Source organism: Chlamydotis macqueenii, chromosome 3, assembly GCF_036417535.1.
Source record: "Chlamydotis macqueenii isolate bChlMac1 chromosome 3, bChlMac1.mat, whole genome shotgun sequence".
Lineage (NCBI taxonomy): Eukaryota > Metazoa > Chordata > Aves > Otidiformes > Otididae > Chlamydotis > Chlamydotis macqueenii.
In genome coordinates this window covers 85,346,584-85,367,642 of record NC_141558.1, presented here as the reverse complement: position 1 = coordinate 85,367,642, position 21,059 = coordinate 85,346,584, and the positions used below count along the sequence as shown (strand labels likewise).

At 39.2% G+C, this 21,059-nt stretch overlaps 1 protein-coding gene across 5 annotated transcripts in view; it reads left to right on the top strand.

Moving 5' to 3' along the window:
* DAAM2 (dishevelled associated activator of morphogenesis 2) overlaps nt 1-21,059 on the top strand; it is a 212,022-nt gene that overhangs the window by 118,083 nt on the left and 72,880 nt on the right. For all 5 annotated transcript variants that reach the window (XM_086744495.1, XM_086744497.1, XM_086744496.1 and 2 more), the window contains 2 exons: nt 12,375-12,449; nt 19,494-19,588. In XM_086744495.1, coding sequence (XP_086600621.1) covers nt 12,375-12,449; nt 19,494-19,588 — 170 coding nt within the window. The remainder of the gene's footprint in view (nt 1-12,374; nt 12,450-19,493; nt 19,589-21,059) is intronic.

Sequence of the window (21,059 nt, the reverse complement as noted above, 5' to 3'; positions counted from 1 at the left end):
GATGATTTGTTAGCTTAATGCTGACATTGGGTCATTCCAGTGTCTTTAGTCTAGGTATGGAAGACAGGCACATGGCTTCAAAAATTACTGTGCTATAAATGCAAATAGGCTTTAGAGCTGTAAATTCAGAAGCTCTGACCTGTGATAAGCACAGGACATTAGGGGAAACAACAAAATGCAGCAAGAGTGTCATTACTGCAGCAAAAGCACACATTTTCCCATTAGTGGTGTACTTGAGTCTTTCCAGTGTGAAAGAGCCATTTGATTAATGACGCCTGATGCAGACTGAAGCAGTAGCTCCCAAATTTGGGCAACATAGTTAATACAGTGTAAAATAAAGCCTAAAGTTATATGCATTTCCTTCTACATCATTTAATGCAGAGAATTTGTTCTTGCTGGAAAAGTAAGACTTGAGATTCATATAAGACACCATGTCATTCTTTTATAGTCTCATATAATGAATTTAGGCTTTTTTTCTCATCTCATATACATATAAATTTGTTGATGTTGACTCCATTATTCCTTGTGTAGTTCAGCATACCTGAAAAGAAATATTGGCCATTTTGTATGGTTTATCATTAAGTTCCTAATTGTGTCTTGATGTTTTTTTCCATGATATTTTCCCTTCTATAAGCAAGTGGTCACTTTGAGAAACAATATAATAGGCTTAACGATCTGGGAGACTCCTTTTAAAAATATGTTTGTTTTTTTTTATGGGAGTCACTCTTGCAGTGATTTAAAGGATGAGTTTGATGTCAAGGAGGCAAAAATGCTTGCACAATTCATATACCATTATAACAGCTTGGAATCGTGATACCTGAAAGACCACATTGTAGCAGACATAAGAGGAGATAAGGAGTTTTTCAAAATAATTTGTTTTACTTAGTTTATGTTTTCCATACTGCAATGCTAACAGTTACAGACTCATTTATTTATCCTGGTATAAGAGGTTATTTTGGGTCAGGGCCCTGAAATTATATATTTATTTATGTATAATCAAAAAGTCTTCTGTTCCCTGCTGCTCCATGGGAACATCGTGGAATATTTTTAGTTTCTTCCTCCTTCTCCCCCTCTCTCTCCAACAAGAAAGGTTAGCCACTGCTTAGAAAATGCCCTCCCAGCTCTTTTGTTCAGACTCTTGAAGACATATACACCATTAACTTGCCATGGTATTTGCTATAGATATGCTGCGTATGTAGAAATTGGGTGTCCATCTTGCAGTTCTGCTTTTTTCAGGTGTGCTACTGGTACTCCTCTTGAAGTTAGCACTCAACACTTCTCAAAAATTAGGCCCAAAATAGTCCCGAGTTTATACAGTGATAGTTGGAAAATTGTCATCATCATGCCTAATGCTGTGTTTTGCATTTGGCTTGCATTCTGTGGGAGTTTGGGAGAGCTCGGTGGGAGCAGATTTGACCCTACTGTGGAAAAAAAAGAAAACATTTATCCAGCTGTCATCCCACTAAGATGGTGTAATTTGCTGTACTTAAGAACAAAAATAATGGTGAGCAATCCAGTTCTGCTGTATGGGAAGTACATGTAAATGCTGATTGTGTGATTTAGTTGCTGCCACTGGATTATGTGCTGTCCTTGTCTGTCCTTTTGCAAAAGTTCTGGGTCTCCACAATCCAAGTATGAGTCAGTCCTGCTGATAGTATGCAATAATAATATTATATACTGTGTACAATGCAGTTCTCACCGTTCAGATTAGTCTCAGGTGGATAAGCAAGAGCAAAAAATATGTAAATAACTAGCATATTTCTCTGGTACATGGGAAGCAGATTTGGCACAGACCAGGACTTTCTCTTCTCTGTATTCCAAATTTCACAGAATGCTCACCAGCCTTTCAAAAGGCTGTGAATACTGAGCAGAAAGAGTTGCTGAATTCCCTGTCTTTTCAGTGAAAAGTTTAGAAAGAGACACAGTGAAGTATTGTTGCCAGGATCTAGTGAAAGCCACGAAGAGAAAGAAAGAAATTTCCTTCTACTGTTCTGGCAAATTGTTTTGTTTTCATTCATGCAGATGTGGCAGTTTCAGCTTTGCACCTGAACCGAGGTGAAAGTTGCATCACCTTCCATGATATTCAATCATCTGTTGAAAGGCACCTGGCACCCCAAATATTTTGCAGATGTAATAGGTGAGAGCAATGAAGGCTGGGAGAAAGGAAAGTTTTACCTGAGTTTATAGAAAGGGGAGAGAGAGACAAAGCAGCTGAAAGATACACTCAAATATTGCGTTAGCAACTTAAAAGCCATGAGTCTCTCAGTCTGAATTTATCCCTTTGTTCACCTGTCCAACAGCTCCTAACTTTACTGGTTTATTCAGCAGTGACTGGGGTTAGAGGAGAGAGACAAACAGAAAATATGTGACTGCTTTCACCGTTTAACTGTCATCCCTCTTAGTAAAGGGGCAGAAGTGAACTGTAGCAAGCAGCGCTGTCATTGGAAAAACATAGAGTCAACATGTTATCCACATTGTCCACAGCATTGGGATAGTGAAGAGAAACCTTTTAGAGTTTGACATCAACAAATTCTGTGTGTGCTCCCAAAGGGACTTGTCCTAGGTAGCTGTGCTGGCTCTAGGTAGGTCTCTCCTAGGTAGTTCCTCGTGTCTTTGAGCATGTTCAGTGACATTTCATTCCCATCAAGCAACAGGCAGGCTGATTGCCATGAATGGTAGGTGACTTCATTTTATTTAGAAGAGACTGTAAGTGCTGGAGATAAACAGAGTGGGACAAAAAGATAAACCTTCAGTGCAGGCATGTGCCAGGCAGGAGGCTCAGTTATGCAGGCTGGGCTCTTTTGTGGCTTTTCACATTGCTTAAGCATGCCAGGAAGAGGAAGAAAAGAAGTGAGGAAGGAGACAGTCCAAATGACGTAAATACTAACTGGGTAGGGATACAGCTGAAAACAGTGCTGTTGGAAAGGGAACAAGGTAAGCTGGATGGGTGAGGAAAAAGTCCTTTTCTGTATCCACTGCATGTTGACTGAAAGCTGAACAGGGTTAATGATAGAATGGAAATGTACAAACAATATTTTTACATAACACAGGGTAAAAAGAAGTAGAAACAATGCAGAGCTTGGATGTTAATAAAATAATAGAGTAAGTCCTGCTGCTGGTGCTTAGGATTTGTTGGGATAGTGACAGACTGTTGTCTTCACCTGCCAAAGGAATCACTGCAGAACCTTCACCCTGAACTCAAGCTTGCTGCAGGTTTGTGGGGACAGAGCTGTGGTTCAGGAGTACACTCCACAGTCCACAGCCACACACCTGGAGAGTGTGATGCGTCCATGAGAAACATTTTGTCTTCTCCTGAAGACCCCCTGAGTAGAATGATCATGAACTGACCTCCTGACTGTAGGATCCTCCATAGCGGACATTTCCCTTCACCTCCAAAAGAAGTATATAGAATGGGCTAAAGGAAGGTAGAATCCTGTCAGCTGCTTTATTGGAAGTGCAAGGAATTAATGAATGGCCTTATTTGGCAGCTCATTATTTAGATTATACATTTATCAACTGCAAAATACAAGTTGATTGATTTGGGGCTTGTGAAAGTAGAGCATATAAGAGGTTTTAAACATGAGTATGGTCTTCAGCTAATGACAGAATGATCTTTAGGCAGCAACAGAGTCAGGAGAATGTGTCCAGCCAAGAGACCAACTTTCATGACAAAGGTAAAACTTTCAGCAAATAAACAGTTTATAATACCAGTAGACTTCAATTTGGCAAGTAAACTTTATCCTGAGGGCTGAAGGCGCTGGATAATTCAGTGTTTCCTCAGCTGTACATGTAAGTATTTCTGTAGTTGATCTGCAGTTGGTTACTGCACTATACCCATAAATCAATGCCTGGTGATGGTGGGATCCCCATCCTACAGCAGGGCTAAATATGTTTGAAGAGGGACAAGCACACTTGTACAATCTGTAAATGATAAAAGGAGGCTGATGCAGTTAGTGCTGGCAGCAAGTTTATATCTGTCTATATTTAAGAGAATGATAAAAAGCCAACACAAAAGGAAAGAGAAGAGAAACCTCTTGAAACCAAAAGTGTACTATGCAACCCTGTTACAATGTAAAGTTGCTTGAAATGAGATTCTCTGCATCTGTAATCTATAGTAAGCCTTGTGCCAGACATGGTTGTTGTAAAACTTAATCTTAGTTTAAACACTGCAGTTATACACTTCATTAAAATCAGTGGCTGAGACTTCCAAGGTTTCAGAAAGAAAGAATTCTTATCTTCAGCTCATAACACTGCACAACAACCTTCCCGCCTGCCAGGTGTGGCATTCCAGTCCATTTTCAGTGAGACACTATGTGTATGCAATGGATCTGGCATGTTTTCTGGAAGACAAGAAATAAAAGCATGCTCTTCATCTTCATTAGACTGATACCAGTTAGAAGTAATTTATTTGAAGTGATTTTGAGTGTGAGATGAGGTTGGAAATGATACATCATGTGTATGCAATGTGCAGTTTCTAGAGTTGCTGTATCTGAGGGTGCTTGGGAAGCAAAAAAAAAAGGTGATGGATGGAATAAGCAATTCAAAACAAAGCATATATTTAACTTATTGGAAAGGTTTTCAGCCTATGGTAGGATCCATTTTAATTTCTAAAGGCTGGTGAATTTCGGCAGCATTGAAGCTTCTCTCAGTATTATGACAAGGTTTGTAAGAAGGAATCCTCATCCTTCATAAATGTATCCCTTTTTCACTTTTATGCTTTTAGACTTTATTATATTTTGTGTCAATGAGTTCCACAGTTTGGCAGTCTGAGGCATTTTGTGATATAAATGATAATATGAAGACTTTGGTAATTCCTTTGAAAGGCTGGTTAGTAACCGGCATCAGAGGACATTATTAGGTTCATCAAGTTACTGGCAGCAGGACAAAGATCAGGCTAAATGAATTAAAAAAAAAAAAAACAACAAAAAAAACCCAAAACCAACAAACAAACAAGAAAAAAAACAACAAAAAAAAAAAAAGAAAAGAAAACCCTATTGTCTGTTAGAGAAATATTCCCGTGTCATAATCCAGTGAACTGGAAGTATGTATGGCTATATCTGACCTTTATGAGAGGCAATTAGAACTCCTCAGTTGTATGCTTCAGCTGGTAATTAATGAATATTCCCTTTTAATAAGTTATACAGTACACTGCTTTTGTGGCAGAAGGGTTATTATCTGCACATCAATAGCTTAATTCCAGGGAGAGAAGTAATGTTTGTTTTTCTCACTCTGGATAAATTGTACTTAAAAGACTTGGATAGAGCTCCCTCCCCCAAACCCTGAGAATATTTGTGTAAATGCTAGCCATGGAGTCTGAGAAATGGAGCAGTGACCACATCTGTCTAGTGAATGGCTCAGTCCTATGGTCTGTCCTGTTTCAAAATTAGCATCTCTTGGGACACGGTTGGCTTTTTGGAGGCGTAAACTGTCTGAAAAGCTTAGATGTATTTTAGCTCCACTTCTGAATTAGTATTTCATCCCACAGCAGATCAAACACATTTTGTGTCTTTTAATGAAAGTGCTTTTTATTTATGCAACTTTGCCTGCTCTGAACTGAGACATAGCCAATAGGATGAACAGCATGCTAATGAACAGGTAAATGTTTCTTTGAAAACTGAACTTCTTCTTAAAGTGAAGAAAAGTCAGTAAGTCAGTTGTGAAAAAAAGGGAGAACAGCAATTTGGATGAAAGTAGTACAACTTCAGTGTGGATTGATTCTTGGCTCTGCTACAGATTTCCTGTGTAACTGGGAACTGCGTAATTGTCTGCATCCCATTTTCCCTGTTTCTGCTGATCTCACCGAAAGAGAGACTGAAAAACCTAACACAGTAATTTCTTTGAGGACCTTTGACAGTGTAGAGTGCAAGGTTTTACAAAATTGTACTCTATTCACCATAAATAGCAGACGTTTGTGATAAGTTGAGTCTTTTTTAAAAGCACCTGAAGGGAGAAGAGTAGCACTTCTGGGAAACGAAGCACAAGTGGTAACCATCTTCCACCCTCCAAGCAGACAAAAACTTACCTTGTTTACAGTGGCCAGAATATTCATGTGGAGAGCAAGAGTCATACACCTCGCTTTGAAACAGAACATGGACACAAGTCTCAATCCTGCACATCTCAGATGAATGTTTAACCAGCTCAGCTGTTATTCTGAAGAGTGTGGGAGGGCTTCATCCAAAAGCAGCAAAGCTTTCATCTCAATTGATGTAAGTCATGTTAAAAGTTAAAGTTTCAGTGAACTGATAGTGTTAAAAAAAAAAAATCACGGAAAAATTCCTACTTACTTGTAATCAGGACCCCAATTCCCATTGCCTTTTAATGGAAAATAAAAAAAAAATAGCTACAGGGACTACTCAGTATGACAAATAACAGATTTCACTCAAAAGGCATTAGTTTCTTGTAATGACTTGAACACCATGATTTATGTTTTCTGAACTGTGTATGATGATGCTGACCCTTCACACCAGGTAAAATAACCTGTCTTTCAGCTCTTGTGAGCTACTAGAATGATGCCTGCAGGCTGTTGTGAGGAGGACCCACACTAAGGTTAGTGTGGCTTTTGCAAGCAAGTGCAGTTCTTTGTGACTGTCCTGGTTCTGGCTAGGATAGAGTTAATATTCACCTGAGCTGGGTGGAGAACCGGAGCTGGTAGCCCCTATGGCTGGGGCACCCAGCTGGGATAGTTAACTAATTAGCTAACAGCTGGGGTTAATTTACCCAAATTAGCCAAAGGGCTATTCCATCCCATCTGACATCATGCTCAGTATATAAGTGAGGAGGGTGCTGAGGGGAGTCTCCTGGTACTTGGAAGAAACTAGGTGTAGAGATTTGTTGGTGGGGGGTCGGTGAGAGAGAGACTGCATAGTCTGGTCCCGACTGGGGCTGAACTACAACAGTGACCTAAGTATAAACTTGAACATGCAGTGTCCAGACACGATGCAGTGAACAAGCTGGAACTGGAATTTGTATTACAGTAGCCTCATCTTATATTCTTCATCTGTGTTTGCACACTGTTTTTATTGATATAGTGAATGGTATCATGGTTCCTTGCCTGAGAAAGATTTTTAAACCCACATTTTGCAGCTTCGGGTATGTGGCTTGTTCCCATTCTATTCTGAACAGTGCAAAGCACTGCAGTTCTGAAGAGATGGATTGGAGAAGGAAGTTGTGTTGCCAGTGGATAGATGTCATCCCGATGGTACCCATGCTTGTTGTATGACATTTATTTCTTGATGCATGTGTTCAAGGAAGAAGTGTTATTTTCATTTACGTGTTAGAAGACTTAGTGAGTCATCAGCCCTGGCAATTTATCACAGGTATGTGTGTGCAGGTGGTGGCAAAATCCATGTAATGGTTGGTCACCCAGGGTCTGCTGGTCCCATTTGTCTCCATTGCATAAAACCAACGTGATATAAATGATGGTGGAAATAAGAGAGCACTGGATTCAGTGTCAGATCAGTGTGTGTTCCTAACTCTGCCAGTGATTTCCTGGATGAGTTTTAATTGTCATGTCACGATATATGTTTCCCTGTCTTCATCTGCAGGAAAGAAGCCTTGTAAAGTTGCTAATTTTGTGGATGTATTTATTAATGCTTTGACATGCTCAGATTTTCAGGACAAGCTCTAGAGAACTCCTCAACATTTTTTGGGGTCCATTTGGTGCAGAGTAAAATACCAATGTGTCATCACTGGAAACTGAAACCCAGATCTCACCACAAAAGAGCTTCACTGCAGGCAGTTACTGTTCAGGCTTTTGCTGTGCTGTTTCTTTCAAGACTGAAACCATCCTGAAAGAAGCACCTACCATATAAACAGCATCTTTCATTTTCATGATCCGCTCAGCCATGAATATCTGGGATTTCCAAGTGATTTCTGTAACACTAGTGGTTAGTACTTCTTTGTAGAAAGTTTCTCAACAAAGACAGTGGTCTATAATTTTTTATTATGTCTATTATGATGGCAGTCTTTGTATTGCAAATGCTTGTCCCGCTGACACGGCAGCCACTGAAGGTCTCTGCTCTCTAGAGAATAGCTTGCCCAATGGACCAGGTCTCCTAGGATTCGCAAAAAAGGCTTTCAGGACCAGCTGAGCTGTGCACACAATACTTGGTTTTATTTTGTTTCATTTTGATTGGTTCAGATGGTCCAAATATTTGCAGAACTCCATTAAGTCCTATTTGCGATGAAGTCATAAGTTCCACTTTCCACCAAGGCATGGAGCCTGTCCAAATTAGTGTCAAAGCCTATATAATACCTTGGCTATATTGCAGGCTTGTATAGTATCAAGATCCTGTTTTCACAGCAGTTACATAGTTGTTACTCCAGTGAAGAATGATATGGCCCCTTATAAAGTCCACAAGCTGACGTCTGTTTTTTAATGTAATATTTACACTATTCAAGGAGCTAAAAGAAGGCTTTGCTTTAATAGATTCCTTCAGCTAATGTTTTCCCTTATACAGATGGGTTATTGTTTCCAGTTTTTGATACCTATGTGGCTTTGTATATTAGGGCCTTATTTTTTGGTTTGGCTTTTTTTTTTTTCTTTTCTGTGTCTCCTGGAGCAAAGGGAGGGTTTTGCCTTTTATAATCAAGTTGCCCTGCAGTTTTCTCTGAGGTTTTTTTTGAGGGTCAATCCCTACACACACACACATACTGCCCACACCCAGAATTGCTTTCTATTCTCAACTTACCTTCCCCTCTCTGAGAAGAGACACGGTACAGCAATTTCTTACTATGGGCAGAACTCACATAATTTAGGCAATGAAATGTTTTGGTTTGGTTTTGTTTGGGTTTTTTTTTTTTAAATGACTCTGATGTTACAGGTGTGAACTTGTCTCTCTTTTGAAAATGTTGCCCACAAGATTGCAACGTATAAGATTGCTATAAATGACACTGTGCCACCTAATTATTTAATGGGGCTGGATAAAAATCTGTATGTTTATTCCAAGTGTAAGTACCTTTCTGGGGCTTCATAATAGAAATAGTGTGCGAGATTTTAAGTATATAATCACATATATTCTAGTGAAGTAAAGCACACATTGGCAGCCATAAAATTCTGGTCTGACCAGGGAGTGTGGAAGACCACTGACATTAGATGGACTTTTCTGTGTAATATGCTTCTGGACTGAAACAACTTCAGAAAGAGAGGATTGCATAGTGGAGTATCTGCTAAAACTTCTTCAACATCAGCAATGTACAGCTTCACTCTGCGTTTTATATCAGGAAGAAAGCTTACACTGGCTATGCTCCACTGAAACCAATTTTCTCCCAATTCTAATTAAAAACTAAACCAGAACATAAGACTTAGACACTCAGAGTTCAGACCAATTTGTACTGGATGGAGGATGGTCAAAAGGAGGATATACCAAGGACTTGATCTCATTTGCCAAGCTAACTACATATACAGATATACTTTAGGGGATGAGAGTCGTCTTATCCTTGGTTCTGATTGTCAAATTTCTAGTTGTGTGGATTCAGGTAGGAAATGATTTAGAATTCTGGGGTTTTTAGTGTATCTACCCTGATGCTCTTTAGCCTGCATATCTCGACTAGACATCTAGAAAGATTAGTTGTAGCATTCTGGCGTTTATACTTCTCCCCCCCGCCCCCCCAAAGAGTTTTAAGGAGAAAAGTTCTTGTAGCTTATTTTGGGATATAGAGAATGGATCCAGACTGTCCTTAATTTAAGTGTATTTGTTTCTTTACTTGGAGTTTAGAATGCAGACAGGAGTATAGGTAACATACATATTCCCTGTTCTGACAATGTTCTTGTCACCTGTACTCTGCAAACTGTTATAGCTGTCACTTGGACTTTTATAATTCTATGCAGAGAAAAAATTCAGAAGGGCTTACAGGCACATCTTGCACTTCAGATTGGTGGCTCAACCTGGTTCCCTGCAGAATGACCTTACTTCACTACCTCTGCATTAGCTCTCCATCTCTAGTGTTCTCTTTGAGGATGATAAGATTATCTTATAAAAATAATGCTGTATATATCTATTGTATGTTTTAACTTATTTTTCCATCAGCAAGGTCATATATTGACTTTTGCATGGGAGGTTAAGGTCTGCTGAGTGTGAAACTGTTGTCAGGGTTATGATTGCCACTAGATATCCTACACAGAGAAGAGGCAGTAAAAGGCAATCTACCAATAACACATGATGTGGCATTTCTAACTGTTGGTAAGGAGTTGCATATTTCTATAGTGTGCCCTTTGACATCGGTTTGGGTCCCTCAGATTCCTGCTGATTGTGGCCAGGAAAGGGATGTGGAAAAGCAGCAGAACTTCTCACTTAATTTGAGAAAGGTCACCTTGTTCTTAATTGCACCATTTATTATTGTGAGGTGATGGGGTGCATAGCAACTGTGGATGTAATCGGTATCTCTTGCCACTTTGCCAGCCTCTCATACTCTTCATAGAGCGGGAGTCTACTATATGATGCTTTGTTTAAATCTTCAGCTCTTCTTAATTGTTCAGTTGGAGGCAAGGGCTGGATAGACTTGTGATCTCTCTAAGAAGTGTCTGTACTGCAGACCTTTGCTAAATGGGGACAAAGCTTTTTTGTCGGTATCATGAATGAAAATACTCCTTTAGTTTACATGTTGAAAACCAGTAGAATGAAGAGAGAGGAAGGAAAGATCAAAGTCTTACTCATTATTTTGTTTTTAATTCTAAATATGAAGATTTTGATTTGTACAGAATTGCTCTGTGTGTTAGTATGCAGCCTGTCAGGAACTTGTCAGGTAGCAATGTATTTTCTGAATGTGGCTCAGCAAGGAGCTTGTAGAGCTATTTCTCATCTCTAAACCAAAGAGTTCTGGAATAGTTGAGGCACTTTGATAGACCTACATGTTTAATATAGTTCTGTATATCTTCCAGAGTAACTTTTCTAATATGACTAAGCATTCATACACAGACAACACTGGTAAGATCCATACAGTTTTCATACATCTTTGGACATCCTTAGGATGAGTCTAGTGGTTCAATCTCTTATCATATGCTAGAAGTCTTAATATGAGTTATTTGTAGTTTATAATGGGAGATTAGGATCCTAGAAAACAGTCTTCATTTTACTGGTGACTGTTACACCTATCTAGAAATAAATAGACCCATTAGAATGAAATCTCATTTCCATTGAGCAGACAAGGAATAAGAAAGAATTGGTTTCTGAGTAGGGATAGATCTTCTTTTAGAAGTTGAGCTTGGTTGACCTTAGTCTAGTGAAGATTATTTCAGGTGGATTATTTGGGAGGTAGGAATACAAGGATTAATAATGCTCCTACTGTAATTAAGAGGATGCTGTTCTGTTCCTTTGGATGTACTGAGGCTGTACTTAACTTCTTAGAATAGAATAGAATAGAATATTTCAGTTGGATAGGACCTACAATGATCATCCAGCCCAATTACCTGACCACTTCAAGGCTGACCAAAAGCTAATGCCTATTATTAAGGGCATTTTCCAAATGCTTCCTAAACACTAACAGGCTTGGGGCATCAACCACCTCTCTAGGAAGCCTCTTCCAGTCTTTGACCAATCTCAGTAAAGAAATACTGCCTAATATCCAGTCTAAACCACTTTTTGGTTTAGCATGTCAAAATGAGGCAGTCTTTTAGCTTGTTTTCAGGTTCTTTTACTTGATTTTTCTTTTTTCCCTTCCATAGCAGATGTTAAATGCTTCTGTTGATAAATCCCACCATCGCTCTAGCAGTAAAGAGGCAAAATAATTTATAAGATCTGTCAGTATAATGCTGCAAAATGTAAGCCTGTTGTCTGTAAATGGGCTATCCTTCTACTTGGAAACATAGTATGTTTAAGGGACTGAGGTTTGCGGCTTAGATGCCAAAGAGAACTGTGTCTCCATCAAACTTTATTATTCTGTGTTTAATAACCTTTTATCTGACACACCGTGGTGATAGTGCTAACATTACACTTTCAGAAATGTTTGTAATAAATGCTTTTAAAAAAACATCTATGTGCATTATATAAGAATATAGGGGGAGATACCACAATAGGAACAGCGCAGTGAAGGATCTCTGGTGGTTCTACAGTGGCATTTCATAGAATCATAGAATCATAGAATGGTTAGGGTTGGAAGGGACCTTCAAAGGTCATCTAGTCCAACCCCCCTGCAAGGAGCAGGGACATCCCTGACTAGGTCAGGTTGCTCAGAGCCTTATCCAGCCTGGCCTTGAACGTTTCCAGAGATGGGGCCTCCACCACCTTTCTGGGCAACCTGTTCCAGTGTTCTATAACTCGCATCGTAAAAAATTTTTTCCTAATTTCTAATCTAAATCTAGCCCCCTCTATTTTAAAACTATTACCTCTCGTCCTGTAAAGGCTCCTTGTGTAACCTTGTTTAATTTTCTGTTTCAGGAACAAGAAGATCCTAATAAGCTTGCTACCAGCTGGCCAGATTACTACATTGACCGCATCAATTCCATGGCAGCAGTAAGTTACCTCTCCTGCAAAGCAGGGAAGACTTCCTACCATAGAGATGTTTCTTTAGGAGGAAGTCCCCAAAGGAGAAGAATGTTAGCCCAAGTGCATGACTGATATAAAATAGGACTTCTGAAAGAAGACAAGTATGTGTATAAAGAGCAAGCCCTGCTCTAGCAGAATAGATTAGAAAGCACCATAAGCATTTCCAGTTTTTATTTCTACAGTACTGAGCACTGAAGGCAGTCAAATCAGATTCCTGAATGAAAGTTCAGAGCTGGAGTAATGAGATTGGTGATTTAAAATTATTTATGTGCCAGCTGTGAAGCCTATCCCAAAGTATGGCCTTGATCCTTAGATCTCTGCTCATTGGCACTGGTTCTGAAAAAAAGGGACAAAAAGGGCTGTGTGCCTTTTTGGGATTCCTGTACAGTTCAGCTGACTTTAAACTTTAGTAGACCGTAATGATCTTGAAGAGATTGTCATGCTCTTGAGTGTTGTTGGAGGACAAAGGTAGTTCAGTTATGACCCCTGTTTTGGAAATTTTGAGTAATGTTAACATAAAGCTAGCTTTCAGCACGTGCACACACTTGTATCTTGGCAGGACTGTCCAGTCTGAAACAGTTACAGTCAAAAGCATCTTTTTCCAAAACTATACTTTTAACTGCAGTTAGCATTTTTGGAGACCTATGTGTCATCTGGGCCAAGTAGAGGTGAAATAATTTGGTTCTTCAAGAGGAGTCTCAAGTGCAGCCTGTGAGGACTGTATGAAATCATGGATGAGGGAACCATTTATCCCTTCAGAATAGAAGAACAAGACAATATTTGATGAACTAGAAAAGCAACTATTTGAAAACTAGGTAAAGATTTGTTTTGTTGTGTGGTTTCAAGTTGATTTTTAACTAATCTACAAAAGAAAAGTCGGGGTTACTAGTTCAGTAGAAGAATTAAATAAAAGGTAGTAGTTTACATAAGATAATATCCACTTATAGAAGAGCAAATCAATAGAGGAACATAAGACTGTAACACCTTAGACATCAGATACAAGCCAACAAGATATTTCAGGAAAACTTTCTTTAATTGTCCTTGTTCAATAGCTGTATAATATGTCTCTTCCTCTGAAGCATCCAGTAGAGCTGGTCACCAGCAGAACAACACTTGCATATAGCATCCACTGGTCTCCTTTGATCTGGTAGATCTTATATTTTGAAATTTGATCCTTTTACTGATTTTGTACTAAAATTTTGCGCCCAGTTATTCATGTGCTATGTCTACTCGGCTTTTTTTGGCAAATGTGCAGAAGTGATCATAGAATTCTGTTCCTAGCATCTTAGGTAGTACACCTTGTTTACTTACGCTTTTATGTTTGATTTCTAAAGGCTTCTCTGCACCTTTTTTTATTGTGGTTATGAGCTATAAAATAGTTTCATAAAAATAATGCCTTAATGGAGGCTAAATATGTCAATACTGATGCATTTCTCATGGTGAAATATGTCTTGCTCAGTAAAAAAAAAATCAAGATTTACAAGTTATTATAACCCATTGTAAGAGAATAAAAGAAAAGCTGCTTTCTACTGTGAGTCATGAATAACCAAAACGATCACCTTCCTTCATGCCAGATTTTTTTTGGAGCAGAGTAATGGAATAGAAAGAATATGGACTTGTTTTGAGAAAAGAGATTGAGCTTTGTGACTGGCATGGTACTGTGCTTTGATTTCCTGACTGAACAAATTTGCTCTACAAGAGCCATTAAGGAAAAAAATAAGTATGAAACTTTGCAATGTCACTGAGCCAAATACTTCTGGTAGGATTTGATCCAAGGCCTCTTGAATCTACTGAAAGTTTTTCCATTGATTTCAGTGACTTTTGGATTAGTCTTTAAATGATCTTCATGTAAACCTGGAGTGAATATATACACGCCACTATTGTGTATCTGGAGCTGTTCCATGGAATGAGACTATATTTTGGCCTATGTTTCTAATTTTAAACACGTTTTAAGAGCACCAATAAACACCAGGCCTGTAATGTTGTTTGCATGCCTCAGCACAGAATGATTGATAACCTTTTGTTTGGCTTCAAGCCTCATAATTTATTCTTATGCTTGCAGCATTAAGAAGACACACTGAGATTAAAACCCTTGCTTCTGATTTACTACTTAGATGCTTCACTTTTAGGCAGGTGAAACTTACTTGACTTGATTTCACAGGAATTATATCAGCGGAAAACTGGAGTAATACAGCAGAGAACCAGTTCCAACACACTTTAAAAGACATGTTCTGTTCATTATTATTTAGACCTCTGAGATTCTTAACTTCCAAACAGTTATTTTGGGTTGCTTATAGTTTCAGTCCTAAATTTAGTGGTGGGTTTTTAATATTTTTTTTTTTTTTCTACACTGCATCCAAGTGGAGTTGGCTCAGAAGTGGTAAAAGAAAAACATGTTTCATGTTGCTTCCTGACACTGTCTAGTCTATTTCAGTTTGTGTCTCTTGGGCACTATCGGATATTGCAATATTTTAATTAGAAATACTGCAAGAAGTATTAGAGTTGAAATGGTAGCAATAATCACAGAAGTGTTAGTTTAAAATACCTTAAGTCCTGTTGTTTTTAATCAAATTTTATCTTTGCATCTCCTGTGAATTAACTGTATAAGAATCTTTCTACATGCGGCTTTCACATCTTTCTCTATATCTTTTTGTTTAATTATGAAGTTCTTTTTTTATATATTAGCTTGGCAAAAAAATTCTCCCTACCTGCTGATAAAATGGAAATGGGCCCTTTATCCTGCTGATATCATTACTTGTCTTTCTGTGCATTTTGGCAGGACAAGGCCCCTGTGCTCAAGGATCATTTTCTCAGAAGACCTGCTGCAGTGTTACCCATCATATCTGCCCCTCGTAGATTATGCTTGAGAGCAATGTGGTGATTCCTGACATGTTTGACATTCCCTACTTGTAACCTTAGACCGCTATGTTAGGAAGTACTTTAGATCACAGATTCCTGATCCAGTTCAAAAAGCCATGCATTTTAGGTGCAGTTCTGTTCCCACAATTGTTTCTGTTGCTGTTACTTTCTAGATTTTAATGGTTTTAAAACTTAGTTCTCACAAGAGCTTATGACAGTAAAACTGGATCTCTTTACCAGTCTGGAGAGTGCAATTTCCATGGAGGGACTGTCTCATCCTTCAGGTAGCCTGATTGAAAGGAAGGGGCCAAGTAGATCATTCATAGTGTCTTCTACACCAGTCCTTAAAAGAAAGGGATAGTTGCTAATGATGTCTAATTTAGAAGAAGGAGCCTCCAAATTTGCACAGTCCTCTGGTGTCTACATGCTATTAAATAATACTGCTGACTGTGGACAGGTTGCACACCCACTATCAGAGACCATTTCCATTATCAAGGTCATTGTCATCTTCTGCTGATTCATCAACACACAAAACTTCTTTTCTTAAAAGTACAGCAGCTGCCCTGTTAATATCACATGTAAAGAAACCTCCCTCTGCTCCTCCTGCCCTCCTCACCCCATGATACTGTCTGCTTGGCAGCACAAATAAACACAGCCCTCACTTTACTGGGGAGGAAGACTTCTGACAGCGCTGTGTTGCTTTTATGAGCTTGACTGTGTGTGTGTTTCTACAGAGAGGCTTTCAGGTGAACAGTAGTTGTAGATCCAGCTTTTCTGGAGAGGTGGCTTGGTCAAGAGTATGAGACAGGGGTCAAGATTAATAAATACAGCTGTAACCATGCCCTGTTCCTTGACTCAGAAAGGATTTGTTCAGGGCAGAGCAGCTTCACAGGACATTAAAAATATATGTATCTTTCAGCAGAATTCAGCAGGTGGATGATTACTCTCTCCTCCATCTGGATTAGGTGACATCTATGTTACTTTAAACTCATTTGTGTAAAAGTTCATTCTTAAAATTACTTCTATTCTATTCTATGATTCATAGTTTATTCTGTTAGTTCAGCCTTAACGTAGTTAGAGATGTGGTGCATCTTGAATTTCAACTGACTTGTTTTCTTTGAAGAAATATTTTAAAGTAGTGTTGTCCAGGTATGTCATAGGAAGAATGCAATAGAATATTTTAAAATCAAATTTTAATTTTTTAATTTTACTTGTATTTATTGAAATCACTTCCTTTTTAATAAACATTGATAGTGCTTTGTTAGTTATTATTTTAGACAAGATCTAAACAAAGAGCTTGGACTATAATTAAAATCAGACCATACAGGTTGCTTTTTCACTATTTATTCTATTTGATTGATTTCATTTGTGTGAGACTGTTAAGTAAAACTAAGTCCGTCATATAGTGCATTGCTGATGCTAGTTCATGCCCTTTTTTTTCTTTTGTTTTCTTTTTTTTTTCTCTCTCTTTCTCACATGTACTGTCATTATGGTCCTTTATTTTCTTTCCCAGCAGTTTAGAGGACTGATTAACTATTAGGATAAAATGTGGGAATTGATCTGTGCTTTTAATAAAACTAAAATATTTCATTTTAAATGGAGCTAAATTTTCAAAAGTAATTTCTTGAACTACCTGAAATCTTACAGATAAAATTCCACTTGAATTATTTTTTTCATAAATTCATGAATTCTTTTAAATTGGCAAATCAAGTAACTAGATGCTATACTTTCCTGAGTGACGCACTTAATCTGGAAAACTTTAAGTGTGCAAAATGCGCTTGTAAAAAAGACCATTATGTATACCACTTTTTGGGACCAGATAAGGACCTGGCACTACTTTGCTGCTTCTTCCTAGTGTGTTTGGGTAATGGATAGTAACTAGCTGCATCCTAAGCACCGCAGACATTAGTCCTCGAGTGCAGTTTGTAGTTCAGGAAAGCAATTCATCAGTCAGCTACATTAATGAAATCCAGCCTCAAATAATGACAGTTCCCTCCCCTCTGTCTCCCAGGGACAGTTATGTTTTCTATAACTCTTGCCGAGAAAGCTATTTCATAATACAAACACATGACCTGTGTCTGTCTTTAGAGAGGGCATGAGGATTTGAGTTCCTGGCCATGCACAGGAGTGAGAAATGAAAGGCTCTTGGCTGCCTGCAGCTTTAGAAAAGGGGTTTTCTATAATCACCCTCTGCTGTAAAGGCAGGATTATTTGTATTTGTTTCATTTGGAAATGGGCCTTTTTCACTTTGAAGGAAATACTGTTGAGCACCTTCCTACCATCCATTTGCTTTCCCCCCACAATGGCTCAGAGGAGAAATTAAGCCGTTGGAGGAAAGGGAGCGTTTCAAAGCTGCATTTATGGGCCAAAGGAAAGATGACCAGATGGGCTGTCACCCAAAAAAATACAAATCAAGCCCCAAATCACACCCCAGGACTCTGCCATTGAGATTCCATAATGCCTGTTCAGGATTTCTGTTTATTTTTTGAAGAGGGGGATCATATATGGCTTGGCTTAAGCATTTCAATGTATGTTTCTGGCTGTCGGGGGATGCTGGCAAAAGATAAAACATAATCAGCTCATTTTCCATCAGTAGCGCTCTGTCATTCCATTAGGGCAGGAAATAGCTTGCTCTGTTACTGAATGAATTTGACTTTAGCGTGGATCAGAGAGAGGACCCCTAGAGTTAAACACATCTCTCTGTGCCAGCTGTTCAGCATAAGACAGCAACGGCATCTAGCCAAATGACCACCCTCAGGATCCGACATGTGTTGGCACCACATGGTTTGCGAAAGCAAGCAACATGGGAGCACTTCCAAGGGAAGTGAGGTGTTGGGGCTGGGGGGCAGGGTTAAAGGAAGTTCCAGTGAGAGGAAGGTTTTCTTTGGTACTTGCTGAACACTAAAATAAAGACTTAAATATTTTGATGTAATGGGCCATAATTGTAGCTACTCAGATTCCACCACAGACAGGTATAATATCAGATCCCTGATAGATGACACTAGTTTAATCGGGTTATTCATTTGAGAAGGGATTCAGAGCTGTGTTCCAGATACCACTGAGCAATATCCCCCAGAAGTTCTGCCAATATGAGAGGCATTTATCCTCTCTTCTTTTTTTCTTTTGCTATTGAAATGACTAAGAAGACATAGCTATAGGCTAAGAAATTCCAGCATTGAATCTTGGCTTCTTAAAAAGTCACACATGGAAGTTGTGAGCCTGAATGGTAAATACGATGGGCACTGCAGAGTCTTCCTTCACATCACAAGGAAGGTACATGCAGTGGTGCTGAGTGTAGATCTGGAACCCTGATTTCCCGATATACTACTTCTTAAAATGGCAACATCTGGCTCTAAGAACCTTATTTTTTTCCACTCATTGCCTCTCACCCTAATTTACAGTGACCCTCAGCATCTTCAGTTCTAGTTGACTGCAAGCTCTAGTTATCTCAGGCTGCATACTAGAGGGAAATCTAGTCTCCGTGTGCTTCAGTTTACTCATTAAAAAACAGGGATGGGATCTTTATGATGCACTAGCTTTTTGCAGTAAATGTTCCTAATTAGCAAGGACAAATTGTATAGGGAAGATCAGTATCTTAAACCAGGTGATACTCTTGGGGTGGGGGAGAAAAGTCAAACTTGTATGTACATAAACTGTAATTCAAGGTACTTGCAGGCTGTTTAGTCACTGGAAGTAAAAGCTTTTATGCTTTGAAACCTGACACACGTCTGATTTTTTTCCTTTTTTTTTTCCTTCCCTCCCCCCCACCCCCAAATCCCTCCAGCCATGTCAGTCTAATAAAACATATTACCTCTCCCTACAAACTTTGCCTCACATATCCATAGATCACCACAGCAGATCACTGTTCCAAATTAGGTACAATTTTCTGAGGGTACACTGGCAAGTATGATTTTTGGGGAGTAATCTGAGAACCCTATTTTAGACAGTGTGGCAAAGCAGTATGCTGCTGCCAGTCCACATAAGCAGCCTCATCTGGATTCAGTTTTGTAGCTGAGGCGCTGTTTCCTGGTGAGAGGTCGGCAGGCACCTCTGCATGGGTTGATGGGATAGTTGTTTTTCATAATTCCCGGCCTGTCTCTTAGCTTCCAGGCAGTCTGAGCTTTCCTGATTGTCATCTTCTTTTCTGAACAGATGCAGACTCTATATGCTTTCGATGAAGAAGAAACAGAAATGAAAAATAAAATAGTTGAAGACTTGAAGACAGCTCTGCGAACTCAGCCCATGAGGTAATGTTGTTTGTCTTTCATCACAATTCACTGCCTCCCTGTGGTCAGATGTGACACAGGGAAGAGTGGCAAGGACCGAAACCTCCTTGTCTCACCTCCCACAAGCCTCTGATATTTCAGACAATCCACAGAGAGCCCTACAGTCCCTGCTGTGAACCTGCCTAGTTGGGAGGGCACACTAATGCTGAAGCACGTAGCTTCAGGAAAGTAAAAGACCAAGTCTGCTGTGAAAAACCTGTGGCAGATCTGTGCAAACACAGGTAATGACTATGAAGATAAGATTTTAGACTTCATAGCCCCCTCAATGTCCCATGTAATTTGATTCGTGTTAGGCAAAATCTCCGCCTCTACTCTGAATTCAGGTTTTCCCTTATCTTTAGTAATGTGAACTGTTTTGTACACAGCAGCTAATCCATCTGACATCACCTGGTTTGGCATTCTTCCTGTTCTATGTGTGACTGTGGCATAGAGAAATGTTAAGAGACTTTATTGTGTACTGTGTCTTTGAAGGTAAGGTCGTCTTTATTTTTCTGGGAACAAAGCTCTGCACAAGAGCAAACTAGAAACCTTTATCCATTTAACACTTAGAAGAACATTCTGCAGAAGCAATAACTGTAGATCTCAGGAAGCACTCAGTCAAAAATTTCTGAATGTCTTTGCATTGGGCCCAAAATAGACCAAATGTGTTTGCATCCACATGATGCTGAAATCATCATTTCAAAGAGCTTCAGTAATGCCTAATTGAACAGACTTTTTTTTTTTTTTCAGGGGGAACCTAACCAAACCAATTAAATAAATAAATAAAAACAGTGCAAAAATTATCTCAAAGAATTTGCATTGCAGTTACGTTGACTTGAAGTGAAGATATTTCTGGGACTTGTTGCAGACCTAAGTGCTGATTGTACTTCTCCCCTTGATGATGTTTAGAACACTGACTGCATGCAGCTTCTCACCTCACAGCATGTATGAGATAGAGTGCATCAGCTTAAACCTCAGTGTTTTACCTCCTGTTGTGGTGGGCTGTAAGACAGCACAAAGTCAGACCCTGATGCTCCTCTGAAGCATAATGTTTCATCAGGCTTTGCTAACTTTAGCATGTGGGTAGGGTGAGTGCTTTTAACATTGAAGTGGAGAAACAGTGGCCTATATTGAGACCTGGCCCATGGGCATCAGTGACTGTTTGATCCTGTCTATCGCTATCCTAAAGCAGAGAACACGGTAAAATGCAGATGGACTTCATGTTAAAATGGAAGCTAAAACAACTGCCAAACTCCGAGCTTTCACAAGGATTTTAAACCAAAGTCCTGTGCTGTTGAGACATGATGTAGCAACTCTGTTACGTTAACGTGGACCTGGTTTGACGCTTCTTCTGTGAAAGTGACAGCTTTCATTGAGCACAGCCACAGCAGCAATGCCTCTCCTATGTCCAGCTGAAACACTTTGGCAGTGACCATTGTTTTTTCTCTTTGTC